General features: G+C 43.0%; 1 protein-coding gene across 1 annotated transcript in view; it reads left to right on the top strand.

Moving 5' to 3' along the window:
- The window catches only part of cux2b (cut-like homeobox 2b), a gene marked incomplete at its 5' end in the record, with an annotated part of 73,400 nt that extends 61,748 nt beyond the window's left edge, over nucleotides 1–11,652 (top strand). The window contains 12 exons of the mRNA XM_015020388.1: nucleotides 569–760; nucleotides 847–905; nucleotides 991–1,039; nucleotides 1,298–1,397; nucleotides 1,908–2,537; nucleotides 3,762–3,863; nucleotides 4,717–5,564; nucleotides 8,011–8,176; nucleotides 8,689–8,994; nucleotides 9,073–9,261; nucleotides 9,344–9,620; nucleotides 10,070–11,652. Of these exons, the coding sequence (XP_014875874.1) occupies nucleotides 569–760; nucleotides 847–905; nucleotides 991–1,039; nucleotides 1,298–1,397; nucleotides 1,908–2,537; nucleotides 3,762–3,863; nucleotides 4,717–5,564; nucleotides 8,011–8,176; nucleotides 8,689–8,994; nucleotides 9,073–9,261; nucleotides 9,344–9,620; nucleotides 10,070–10,880 (3,729 nt within the window). The remainder of the gene's footprint in view (nucleotides 1–568; nucleotides 761–846; nucleotides 906–990; nucleotides 1,040–1,297; nucleotides 1,398–1,907; nucleotides 2,538–3,761; nucleotides 3,864–4,716; nucleotides 5,565–8,010; nucleotides 8,177–8,688; nucleotides 8,995–9,072; nucleotides 9,262–9,343; nucleotides 9,621–10,069) is intronic.
- Between the last annotated feature and the right edge of the window lie 1,876 nt (nucleotides 11,653–13,528).

Below are 13,528 nucleotides of genomic sequence, written 5' to 3' on the forward strand. Positions count from 1 at the left end.
CATCAGCAGCAGGACACACCACTGCAGTGATGTTATGACTTTATTCTCATAATTTTATTTATTCATTTATTAGCCTAGTCCTCGTATTCAGAATAAATTTAGTGGAAAACTTTATCATTATTAATTTTCCTTTTTCAACACAAACAGCTCCTTCCACAACTTCCCGTCTTGCTAGCGATGTTATGTGCAGTTTGATTTAGCGCCAGGCTAACATTAGCATGTTTCCTCTCTGTTTTGATATGACTTGTTGAAAAGTCGACTTGTTATGTTTTCTCAGTTAATTGTGCCACGACATGTGGAAAAAGTTATTTTACTGCTTCATAAACGTAGCGCTATGTTTTGAACATTCCTGAATTTAACGGTTAACGTTCCAGATGCTCTCTGCACATTTGCACAATAGAGACATGTCTAGTTACATTTTTTTTTCAGTTAGCCTACATCAGTTACTTAAAAATTAGACTTTATTTCTCGGGTGCACCTGAAGAACCCAACAGTACTTTGTGTTGTTCAGCTTGTTTCCTCAAATGAGACTTTGAAGTCTGTTGTCTTGGTTACAATGCCTACGAAGGACAAGAAGGAGAAGAGCGATCTGCTGTCAGCCCAGGTAGAGGCCGCCCTGCTGGCCAAAGATCGCGAAATCCTTCGGCTTCTTGAAAACATTCAGCGGCTGCAGTTCACACTGCAGGAAGTTCAAGAGACTTCATCCAACCAGATCCTGGAGCTGGAGCGCCAGCTGGCGTACAAAACGGAGGCTATCGAGGTGAGACGCGACAAAATGCAGCGCACACAGTTTTATTGAAAATGACCCATCGCTTCTTATTATAAATATATATTTTTTTGCCTCAGAGATTAGAGGCTAAACTGCAGTCACAGATAGACTACGAGGAGATTAAAACTGAGCTCAGGTAAAAAAATAAATAAATAGTGGAATCTGTCCAGTCAAAGATCTCCCATATAGATCCAATTAAAATCAATTTTCTCTGTCTGTAGCATCCTAAAGGTTATGAAGCTGGCTTCGGCAAACGGCAGCTCGTCCCAGGTATGGCAGCTCCAGCTCACAGCACTTTGCATATTAAAAATCTTCCATTTACAAAATGAGATGTCTGCTTTCTTCTTAATCATCTGTTAGTGTTTTGGAAGAGAAAATAGCCACTGCAGAGCTATTGAACGCTTCATTGATCCATCACCCATTATAAGGATATTGACAGCCACTGCTATTGATTAATCAGAAATTAACAAGGTTGGTGTGTGCGTGTGTGCGCGTGTGTGTGTGTGTGTGTGTGTGTGTGTTTTATAGGATTCTGCCAAGGCTGCAGAGGCTCTTTTGTTAGATAAAGATGTCTTTCTTCCATCTCACAAGTACATGGGAGATAAAACCCGACTATTGCACAGTAACGGTAAGCTTCACTTCCTGTCTGCTTCTAGAGTTCAGTTCTGTGAAAACATTACATATCCTCTTCCAGAGGATACAGAGGAGCTCCATTTTTTCACAGATTGTCTAAAGTTGTTGCAACAAAGAGACAATTGTACGAAAAAAAAAAAAATATTGTTTATAAAAGTTACAAACTACCATTTTTGTGAGAGACTTAAATCATTTGAAAACTGCTTTTCTATTTTCTGAGGTTTCTTGCCCTGATGCCTTTTTGCCCCACTACCTTTTATTGAGTTTAATGCAGAATGTTGTGGACATGTGAGAATTTTGACACCATCCTAAAACTTAAAAAAAAGAAAAAGAGGTGTTCAGGCTCAGCTGATTCTGGTGTCAGTTTTTAGAATAAATTTCTGCAAGATGCAGTTTGAATCTGCAAGGCAAGAAGGAATTTCATTGATATTCTTAACTATCTGTTATCACATCAAGAGCAAACAAAACGGCGGCGTGAGTGAGACTCTGTTTCTCCTCTGATCAGACGATGACCGCTCTGATGACGCAGGGAAGGAGGCGAGCAGGCCGCCCGGCTCCCATTCCTCTTCCTCCCAGGCGGAGAGCCGTGCCTCCCCCAGCCCCGGCCCCCCCACCCTGAACGGGTCCTCCTCGGGCCACGACCTCTCCCGTCCCTTCTCAGCGTCGCCGTGCTCCGCGGACAGGATGTCAGGAGACCACATCCTCCACAAGCAGCTCCTCTCCCCACACTTCAAGAAGGAAAGTGTCATGGCTTTCCCCACCGCCCTCTATGCAGCAAAGGTCGCGCTCATGTCGGCCTCACAAGGGTCCGCGGGTGCCGGCGGCATGGACGCCGGCCTGCCCAGCGACCAATCGGAAAGCGGCAGCTCGACGGCAGGCGACGAGGACCAGCTGGACACGGCGGAGATCGCCTTCCAGGTGAAAGAGCAGCTGTTGAAGCACAACATCGGCCAGCGAGTGTTTGGCCACTATGTGCTGGGCCTGTCCCAGGGCTCGGTCAGCGAAATCCTGGCCAGACCCAAACCCTGGAGGAAGCTGACAGTGAAGGGCAAAGAACCTTTTATCAAAATGAAACAGTTCCTCTCTGATGAGCAGAACATCCTGGCTCTGAGGACCATCCAGGTCCGGCAGAGAGGTGAGTGGAAAACGCTGCGGCAGGCGATTCAGATGTACTCTGTTTGGCTGCAGTTGACACTCTTGTATTAACTTGTACTGTGTACTTTTCAGAGATATTCTTATTGCTATATATGGTTTCTCAGTTCTGTGGGTTCTTTAGATTTCTTTTCTCTCTTCATGGAGGTGTATTTGCAGACTTCTACGGTGTTGTCTTGTGCTACCATCTCATCCTTCTCTCTCTCCTTTACTCTTTTCTCCTTGTTTCTCTTTAAACCTTTTCCCCGAACTCTCTCCCTTTCTTTTCTCATTTTCTTTTCCGTCTGCGTGTCCATTGTATTTGAAATAAATCCAAAGCAATTTCCATTAAATTTAGATAAACATCAAGTGGAGCATCATGGCAAAAAATGTAATGCTTAACTTGTAAAAGTAAATCTGTTGAGCCATAATATCTGCGTTTACATTACAAAAATACAATTTCGCAATTGAGGTGTTTCCATTATATACAAACTGCAATTAAAATCACATGCGATTAAGTTTGTTCACATGAGTAAGACTTTTAAAAACATGCCACTCCATGATCCTTCAACTACTTCCTGTCGTTTCCTTCATGGTTTGTTCCAGTGGCAACATGTTGATCATGTGACTGGTGTGATGCTAACAAAAAGTGCTTCTGTTGCAATTTTGCTAAATAAACCAATTTTGACATGGCAAAAAAAAAAGAAAAAAAAAACATTCACAAAAACCTTTGTCCAAAAACTTGAGTTTTTTTTTGTAAGACATGAAAAAAATTCATTTTCTACCACAAATGACCCAAACAGCCAAAGGTGTTTGAAAACATCTCTTTAATCGTTTTTAGAGCATTTCAAGTCTAACGACCGTCTAGTTGTTTTTTTTGTTTGTTTGTTTGTTTTTTTTCCATACAGATGTGATATTTCTCCTGGACCTGTGTACGCCTTAATCCACCTGGACCACATCCTTGACATCGTCACAACTTCCTCTGGCATGTTTATAGTTTTACTTCTAAACTTTGTTTTCTCCCTAGATTTACAGCGTTTGAAAGTTGAGCTTCCCGTATACTGCAACCTCAGACAGCACGCGCTCAAAGGCAGCCATTGATCTACCAGTCAAAAGCAAAGCCTTGGAACTGCTCTCTGATCAGCCATCCCACTCACCCCCACCCTCCTATCTCTCTCTCTCTCTCTCTCCCCCTCCTTCTCTCTCTTTCTGTTACCCTCTGTGGCAGGGAGCATCACTCCACGCATCCGAACTCCTGAAACTGGGTCAGACGACGCCATTAGGAATATCTTGGAGCAGGCCAAGAAGGAGATCCAGTCACAGAGGGGCGGTAAGGATAAAGGCTATGAGCCACGAGTCACAGTTGACGGCTAAATTGATTGGTTTTTATTTTTACATTGACTGACTTTCACATCTATTTTCATCACTGCTAGCTGCAGTATGTAAAAAAATATATTTTTTCCATATTTATTACATCTGTCACTGTGTTGTGTCAGTTTAGTATGAGACAGATAATCTGTGAAAAAAATTGAGCTTCTCCACCTCTTCCCTGAGCTACTAATGCTGTCTGAAAAAATGCTCCATTCCCAATCAAAAACAACCAATCAGAGCCAGGAGGAGGGGCTTAGCGCTGTCAATCAACCTCTTGTACGCTGCTTAGTGTACTACTGGTGGAAAAACATCTTACCGTTACAGGAAAACAGTTTGTCCGCTGCCATCGGTGGCTGTGCAAACTAGCCTTAGCATTCATGGTGAACCAGCACCACAGCAGGCCTTAAAGTGATTAACAGCTCTAAGGCCCTCCCCCTGTCTTTGATTGGCTGTTTCTGAGTGGTGCATATCTCCAGTTTGTATGTAATTATAGCTCAGTTTTTTTTACAGATTATCTGTCTTAATATGAACATTTTAGCAAACATATGAAAAAATAAAAAGTTACGTAGTGCATCTTTATTGGATCTGAGTTGGAGAGGTCATTTAGAATGTGTTTTTTATTCATCAGTTACTGCATACAAACAAATATTACATACTAGCAAACAGAGGTACTGACATGCAAAATAACTAATATAAAAGAAAAAACATCATCAAAAAGGGTACAAATTAAAATGGATAAGAGACAAAAACAAAACACAAAACATTACCAAGTGGTGTCACAATAAACATGGAGTTGTTTGTTTCTTGTTTAGGTGATGGGAAGTCGTGTCTGAGCAGCTCATCTGGTCGAAGCAGCAACGGAGCGGGCAGCAGCTCTGATGAAACCATAAAAAACATCCTTGAGCAGGCCAGGAGGGAGATGGAGGCGCAGCAGCAGGCGCTCATGGAGATGGAGGCCTGCGGAAGGTCGTCCGCCGCCAGCTCCGGGGTCCAGGTGGAGCGGCTGGGGCCCCCAGAGCGCTCCAGGGTCCTCCCGCTGCCCATCTCCATCAAACAGGAGGACGGGGGATGCATCGCTGTGTGCATGGCCAACTCCATCAGCAGCCCCCAGACGCCACTCAGTGTCCTCTCCCCGGCCGCTTTCGTTCAGAACATCATCCGCAAAGTCAAGTCGGAGATCGGTGAAGCCGGCACTTACTTCGATCAGCACTGGTCTCAGGAGCGGGGAGCCATGATACTGAGCGGCGGCGGCGGCGGCGGCTCCTCCCGACCCTTTAGCTCCGTCTCACCCTCCTTGTCTTCCTCCTCCTCCGGGCCCCCCACGCTGTCCCGCACCTGGCCCCGCCTGGAAAACGGCGACGGCCTCGCCAACAGCGAGGAGGTGTCCAACGCGGACGATGAGCTGGGCCTGGGCCGGCCTGTGGAGGTGAAGGTGGAGTCGGACACCTCGGTGAGCGGCGAGTCCCCCGGGCCCAGTCCGGGCCGCCTGTCCTACTACCCAGCATACATCCCGCGTGCCCTGAAGCCCACCGTGCCCCCCCTGACGCCGGAGCAGTACGAGATGTACATGTACCGAGAGGTGGACACCATCGAGCTGACCAGGCAGGTGAAGGAGAAGCTGGCCAAGAACGGCATCTGTCAGAGGATCTTTGGAGAAAAGGTGCAAAGTTCATCATTAACATCTGTTAATCCTCAAAGAACAAATAAAAACTTTCTGTATGCAGACATCTATTCTTGCCACAATAAATTTTGCTGGATGATAAATTTTCCCAGTATTTATTGCGATAAATTATAATGTTGTTTTGAGACAATTTTTAATTAATAATGATAGTAGCATAATAGTGCCAGTACATCTTTTTAGACCTGTCACAATAACAAATTTTACCAGACAATAAATTGTCCTAGGTATTATTATGATAAACCATCATGTTGTTTTGAGAACATTTTCACCCTTTCAAAGTCTAATAAACTTTAGTTTTGTACAGAACAAGCCACACTGGAACTGGAAGACACTTTAAATAAAAAAACTATTCAGAAAACGGAAATAAAAACCTACACACATCTGAAACCATAAATCAAATGGATTATGGAGTCTCTAAAAAATATTGCCCTTCAAAAAATGTATATATTTTTTTGTCTGAAAAGTTACTAGATATAGCAACAAAGTTGCTAAGCTGGCAGTATTGTTAACACACAGATGTGACCTGGTGAGTGAGTCTATCGGTCAGTCCTCTCAGAGCAGAGCTAAAGTGGACAGTGGCTCTGAATCTGTGGATCAAATCCGTTGAACATGTAATTATCGACCAATCTCCCAAAATTAAGGAAATTATGGCATATTTATTGGTGCACCAATCAAAATCAACTGATTACTGCCATGAACTATGATACACGTTTTATTTAATCTCAATTGTGATTCTATTACTTTGTAATTAAATGTATAATTTGTGATTTTTGAGGTTAGGTTGTTGGCAGGTAAGTTAATATCTTATGTCTGTTGAGTAACTCGTTTAGTTTCTTCATTTAGTATAAATCTAAAACAAGTTTGTCCAAGAAGTTGAAGCGAAACCAGAGTGAAACTTTGCTGTCATGAACCAACTCGGATAACAAAACCATTTCAGTGATTAGCTTTAACACTGTTTAATAGACCTTTACATCAGAGTTAAATTTGCATTTATTTAGAAGCAGATGATCATTTTATGTTAGACATGAAACATTTGCCTTAGAAGAGAACATGTAGAGTTTCTGTTTAACTCTGTTGTGAAAGTGGTACAAAAAGCTTAATATTACAGTAGTTTAATCAGACAACATGTTACAGATTTCCACTCTGCCATATTCATCAGTTAGTTACTCTGACTAGAAACACTTTATATTTGTTTTGTTCTCGGTGTGTTTCATGCAGTGGCGGCTCACCACCTCCAACATATTCCTGTGTAAATAATCTTTGACTTTTATGTAAATAACCACCCACTGCAAATAAAAGTTTAGAAGTTCAGAAAACGTTTTTGCTGTTATTTTCCTGAGTGTGGAGTTGACTTAAGACAGTAAAACTTTCGCTCTTGGCCTCTTCCAGACTTGCAATTAGCTTTGTCCTCCAGGACATTCTTATCTGGATTTATATTTAATGAAGATGCCAAAAGAGTTATCCTCTGCAGGTAAGATGCTAACCGCTTATATAACCTTTTAGATTAACTTTACTTGAAAATATTTTTTAACGTTTTTCTTTTCCGGGCTCCCCGTGGCCTAATTCTAACTTCTATAGCTGCAAATGATGTCAGAGTAAATGAACCAAAGGAAAAATGTTGAATTGTGAATTAAGAGGATTGTCTACCTGTAGAGTATTGTTTTAAACACTGCAGTGAAAACACTGAAGATCAATTAATGTTCAGAATGTTCTTGAAAAGTGTGTGTGTGTGTGTGTGTGTGGGGGGGGGGGGGGGGGGGGGGGCCAACTTTTACCTTTAAGTAAGTGATGTTCAAATAGATCAATATATCACGGTATTTAACAATACGATATAAAACACTTACATAATCAGGTGCACTGGAGTTTTAAAAACAAAGAAGTTATTTTTTTGAGTTATTAAATCACATTTTTTGCTCTGGGGTTTACTTCTCAATCATATGAATTATAATGGCTTCAGAATGCACAAATTATTTGTGGTACACTGTCTCCCTCTAGTGGCACTCTACTGAAAGTTGTGTATCTTTAGAGCACCAGGATTTCATTTCACCATGAAAATAACAAACATTACGATTAGAAGAGGCTTCTCTTCTGATGATCGGCTGACTCAGATAGTGAACATAATTTTATTTATATTCATTAAATGCATCAAAACTAAGCACCTCCACTATATTCAGCACAAGTTTCACCATCTTTCTTTGTAAAGGTATTAACCAACGGCATCAACTTTAATATATAAAAATAAGGTCAATGTACTTTGATGCAAAAATAGGAGGAATTTGGAAATTCCTTCATGTTTTCTCTTTTATGTGATACAGTCCTTAGAATAAAAAAATCTGTAATAGTAAAGTCAGTGAAGTGTCTGTGCCTGGTGAGCCACAAAGACAGATTTGTATTCCTGACATCTCATTCTGTTTGTGCTGAACAGGTTCTGGGCCTCTCTCAAGGCAGCGTCAGTGACATGCTGTCACGTCCCAAACCCTGGAGCAAGCTGACCCAAAAGGGCCGGGAGCCCTTTATCCGCATGCAGCTGTGGCTATTGGACCAGCTGGGCCAGAGCCTCAGCCAGCCTCCCAACCAGGGCCACACTCAAGGTGAGGACCCACACACAGGCAACATGCAGAAGTACCATATTCTCCGGACTATAAGTTGCTCCAGAGTGTAAATCTCAGAAGGCAAAAAAAGCATCATGAAGAGGAAAAAGTTGTATTTATTTAGAAACATGATGGAGGTCTAGTCCATGTTGATGAAAGGCTCTGGTGACGTCTTGTGTTAGGCTGCTTCTTAACAAACTTGCTGAAATTGTCGGCTTTGGTTTGGAAGTTCTGACAGTTTCTGAATCACTGATATCTGTGCTCAAAATCAGAGTGATCAGGAACGACTTCGCTCCGCCAGTGTTCTGACGATCTGGGCCGCCCTGTCAGATATTCCAAGAGTTTGATTAAAGAGGACTAAGCTGGATGGGTGTGAATCCATCCTTATAGTTTAGGAAGTTTGACATCAGAACCACTTTATATGCTGCACTAACAAAACCTTTTGACATTAGCAGTTGCCTTGCAGGAAGACAAATACTAATGTAACCCGCATGAAATGTTGTTAATTCCAGATAAAAGTCCCGTAACAGCCCAGTCCTGTCCCTCTCCACCGCCTAGTCCAGCAGAGAGCAACCCGAGTCCAGTGGCTGAGCCGGTCAGTCTCTCACTGGAAAGCAGCAAGGAGAACCAGCAACCTCAAAGCCTTGGCTTGGGGTTGCCCAGCCACCCAGAAGGTGGGAAATCCACTTCCAGTCTCATGGGCCTGCATCAGCCTGCAACCCCATTAGGAATCCAGGAGTTGGTGGCCATGTCTCCAGAGCTAGACACGTACGCCATCACCAAGAAGGTCAAGGAGGTGCTAACAGACAACAACCTTGGTAGGTCTGAGTTTACTGATATTCCCTCTGGAGGGGCAGGAACCATTTTAATGCAACATCTGCCACTTGGTTTGACAGGCCAGCGACTTTTTGGGGAGACCATCTTGGGTCTGACTCAAGGGTCGGTGTCTGACCTGCTCTCCAGGCCTAAACCTTGGCACAAACTCAGCCTGAAAGGCCGGGAACCTTTTGTCCGCATGCAGCTATGGCTCAATGATCCGCACAACGTGGAGAAGTTGAGAGTCATGAAAAAGATGGAGAAGAAAGGTGGGGACCGAGACCTGCTCGCAGTTTGAAGTTTGCGTGCTGGTTGTGTAGCCTAATCTCAGTGGATGTTTGTGTTTGCTAGCTTACCTGAAGAGGCGGTACGGTCTGCTGAGCACTGGCTCTGACAGCGACTCGCCCAGCACTCGCTCTGAGTGTGTGAGTCCGGCCCTCGCCTCGCTGGACTTGTGTCCCTTCAGTCAGGTAAAGAAGCCTCGGGTGGTGCTGGGAGCCGAGGAGAAAGAGGCCCTGAGGAAAGCGTACATGCAGGAGCCGTACCCGTCCCAGAACACCATCGAGATGCTGGCGTCGCAGCTCAACCTCAAAACCAACACTGTCATCAACTGGTTCCACAACTACAGGCAAGGCCGACTGTATTTGTCCTGTTCAGTATATGAATAAAACACAGGTCCTTTTAAAAGTATTCACACCTCTTGAGGTTTTCGGATTGTTAAGTCTGACAACAGCCTCAAACTTCAGTGCATTTTATTAGGATTTGATATGACCAGTGTTGTCGAAGTCATTTTGAACTGTATCAAGATCATGAATGTCCTCAAAGGGCCAGTTATGGTAGAGCATATTGAGAAACTACCTAACTGTTGAAATATGACTAAATAACTGCCTCTTCATTCAATGAGTGCTTCTTAAAGTTAACAAGATTGAACATCTTTTCACATTGATGTAATTTGGTAATATACTGATAAAAACTGTTTGGTTTTGGGAGTACGGAGATTTTTGCAAGGCACTGCAAACTTCAATATTTCTGTCTGTACTTTTAGAGACTCTTTCTAAATAAAATGTTTACATGCAGGTCCAGGATGAGGCGTGAAGTGCTGATGGGCGGTCTTCCAGATAATGACACAGACGCCGAGCCCAACAGCTACTCCCCCTCAGTAACACGGAGCCCCAACTCCGATGGTGAGGACAAGAGACTGCTGCTGCCCTCAGGACAAACCCATGCTGGCCTTCCTCTTAGCACTACCGACGAACTGCCTCACGTTAAACAGGAGGCAACTTACAGGGAAGAGGACAGCATGGAAGGAAGGGAAGGCTCGCAGAAAGAAGTCGGAGTGCAGTGTTTTCCCTCCACCGTGCCGTTGTCCCCTTTGAAAACCGAGCACGAAGACTCCGCCTCAGGCTGCTGCAAGCTCCACCCGGCCGGCCAGAGCCCGATGCAGGAGGAGGGCGCGTGCAACCAGATTCAGGGACTCCACCTCGGCGTGGCGTCCGCGGATGGCCCGCAGCGAGCCAACAAGTCCAGGTACGATGGAGAAGAATCCGGGAAGTCGCCCGTTGACCCGGTCAGCTTCAAGGCTTCGTCGGAGCCGTGCCGCAGCAGCCTGGAGGTCTCGCTGAACTCGCCGTCCGCCGCGTCGTCACCCGGCCTCATGATGTCCGTCTCCCCCGTGCCCTCCTCCTCTGCGCCCATATCGCCCTACTTGCCCAACCAGGTGACAAGCGCCAACCACGGCATGGACGCTAACCCGCTTCCTCCGTTCCAAAGCCCCAAACTCAACAGAAGCACTCAGAGACGCAACGAGAAAATGGCCAACCTCAACAACATCATCCACAGGCTGGAGAGGGCAGCCAATCGAGAAGAAACACTGGAGTGGGAGTTTTAGGGCCTGCTTTGCTGCGTCTCATCCAGAAAGACTGTTGCTGCACACAACGAGGAAGAAAGGTTGGATGGAAGCTTCCGGACCTGAGCGGAGCCTGGCTCCTTGAGGCAGTGCCGTCTTGGACTGGAAACAGGAATGCAGAGGAGAACACGAAGCTGAACTTCCTACAATAATTTAAGAGTTTAAAAAAATGTATAAAAATGTATTTGTTTGTTTTGTTTGTTTTTTTTTCTTTTGATAATGCATACTACTTTGAAATGTATGTGACAGCGCTAGCTGTTGTTTTAACTTATTGGACTTGACATGAAGACTTTTGCAGCTATGGTGTCATTTAATGTACACTGAAGTTCTGAAGATTGCCACTGGGTGAGATTAAAAAAAAGACCTCTGTCTTAAGCCATTAAAAGCACTATGACTATTTGAAAAAAAAAAAAAAAAAAGACACTGACCAAATTTGCTACTTTTTGAATAGCAGTTTTTCCAATTTTGTCTGTCAGACTGGACAGTTTAAGTCAAGTAACGTGAATTCCAATTACTGACTGAGGGATAGTCCTTTAAGACTCTAAATATACAACACCTTGTATGTACTTAGTTTCTTGGTGATATGTTTTGAAATCTTTGTAACTCACACGTATAAAATGTGGTTGTACATGTTGTAGAATTGTCTGCAATAGCCTTCTCTAAATCTGATGTAGCATGGTACTCACCTGACCCTGTTATCCTCTGTAGTTAGGCACCTGTGATTATACTTGAGCGAAAACGAACAAAAAAAAAAGAGGTTACGCAACAAATAGTTGAAAAGCCTGCAAAAAAGGAAAAAAGTTAAACAAAGGATATAAGTGTTTTATTTTATTTTTCTCTTTCTTTTTTTAATTTAAAGAATATTTGAGGTTTACAGTTTCGGGCCCTTGTACTTTTTGGTTGAAAGTGAAGGCTTCACTTCACTTGAGCTCAGTTTACACAGTTTCTTTCGGACTTGTTCGATCCTCTAAGACACTGGTTCTCAGACCGTAAACAGACCAAGACACACGGCGCTTGGTTTACCTCAGATTAGGTTCACACACATCACGCTACGATCATGCATTTCATAAACAGAAACATGAACCACGACAGGTTTGACTCGGCAGAGGAGGAGCGCTCTGGGTCGGCTACAGGACACTTCGCCCCTCCACTAATTTGTACCTGCCGCTTTAAGCTCTTTCTGGCCCAGAAGACGCCAGACAATGTGATAAGTTTTCTTCCAATGGTACGAAGCAGGGCTGACCATCTCCCAGGTGTTGCTGCACACTGCCAGTCAGCTGGCCTAGTTAAAACCCCTATTTTGTTCTCATACCTACAGAAAATGTATTTCAAGTCACAAATGGATAGTTGTGACATGGAATCTAAAAGAGCAAATAAAAACTTTTACATAATTTGTTTTATTATAGCCAAGCCATGTTATTTTATTACTTTAGGTTATAAAATGAAAATATCATCCTGGCCAATGTCTAGAAGTATGAAGTGTTTTCATGAATGATGAACAGAAAAATACTCAAATCTCTTCATACCCCTGGCAGATTTAGATTTTAATTTACTTTCACTGAAACAAGTTTTTTTTTCTGCCGAGAAGTTATATTGCTATCTCTCAAGAGTTAGACAATAACATTTTTGAAAAAATAAACAAAATAAAATAACAAAATAAATGGCATGTCAAAAATGATTTATACCCTTCTCAATGATAAAAGTAAATTCGACACATGCGCTGTTGGATTCCAGCCTGGGCCACTCTGAAACGCGATACGTTTCACCTAGAAGAAATATGATGTTCAAATTAAAAGATGAAAATGGAATCTAAATCTGCCAGATTTATAAAAGTATTTGTTTTCAGAAAACTTTATTTCATTTTTTTTCAAGTATTTGAGTTTCCGATTCCCATTTTGGTTAATTTCTTTAAGAAATACGACAAATGTAGCCTCCTTTTGATACTAAACTAGCTCCTGCTAATATATATTATTTATTCATCCGCTGTTATTAATTAACAAAAATTAACAAATTGCTAACTCTGTTTTGTTAAAAAAAAAAAATGAGTATACAATGATCAAAACTACCAAGTTACAAAATGGCGAAGGGGCGAAGTGAGCCTCTGTTTAGTGGCTCAGGTGAACGTTCCCTCCACAGAGAACCAACATGAAGCAGGGTGCGTGGTAACTTTCTCCTTCGTATGTGTACAGATGCTCCTAACGGATAACTTCTGACTGAGTTCCCGTCCTCTGAACGGGTCTCTCCCAGTTGTCAGAATAAATGACACTTTAATGGAACAGCTGCCGAGCGCTGCAACATGGTCAACGTGGGCCAACGGTATCACTGCTGAGATGAGATATGCATCGACTAAAGCTCGATATATCAGAAAGCATGATGCTTGTCATCATCATAAAACCCTTCAGTCTGTAAGTACAGTATATTAAAGAGCACCCCCCTCATATTATATTTGACCACTCGTGTATTGTGTCTGTAGCCGTTTCTTTGTCATGCTTGCAGGATGTTCTTTATGTATTTTGCCTCTATTTTATACTCTGAACACTTACCTAGATATCCAATACCTCCTGTATGAACTACTTGCAGCACTTAGATTTTTGATAATTGTGGGAACTCCGATAAATTTTCCAGTATGA

The sequence above is a fragment of the Poecilia latipinna genome, unplaced genomic scaffold (assembly GCF_001443285.1).
Source record: "Poecilia latipinna isolate Pla-1442-1.1 unplaced genomic scaffold, P_latipinna-1.0 Scaffold2576, whole genome shotgun sequence".
Lineage (NCBI taxonomy): Eukaryota > Metazoa > Chordata > Actinopteri > Cyprinodontiformes > Poeciliidae > Poecilia > Poecilia latipinna.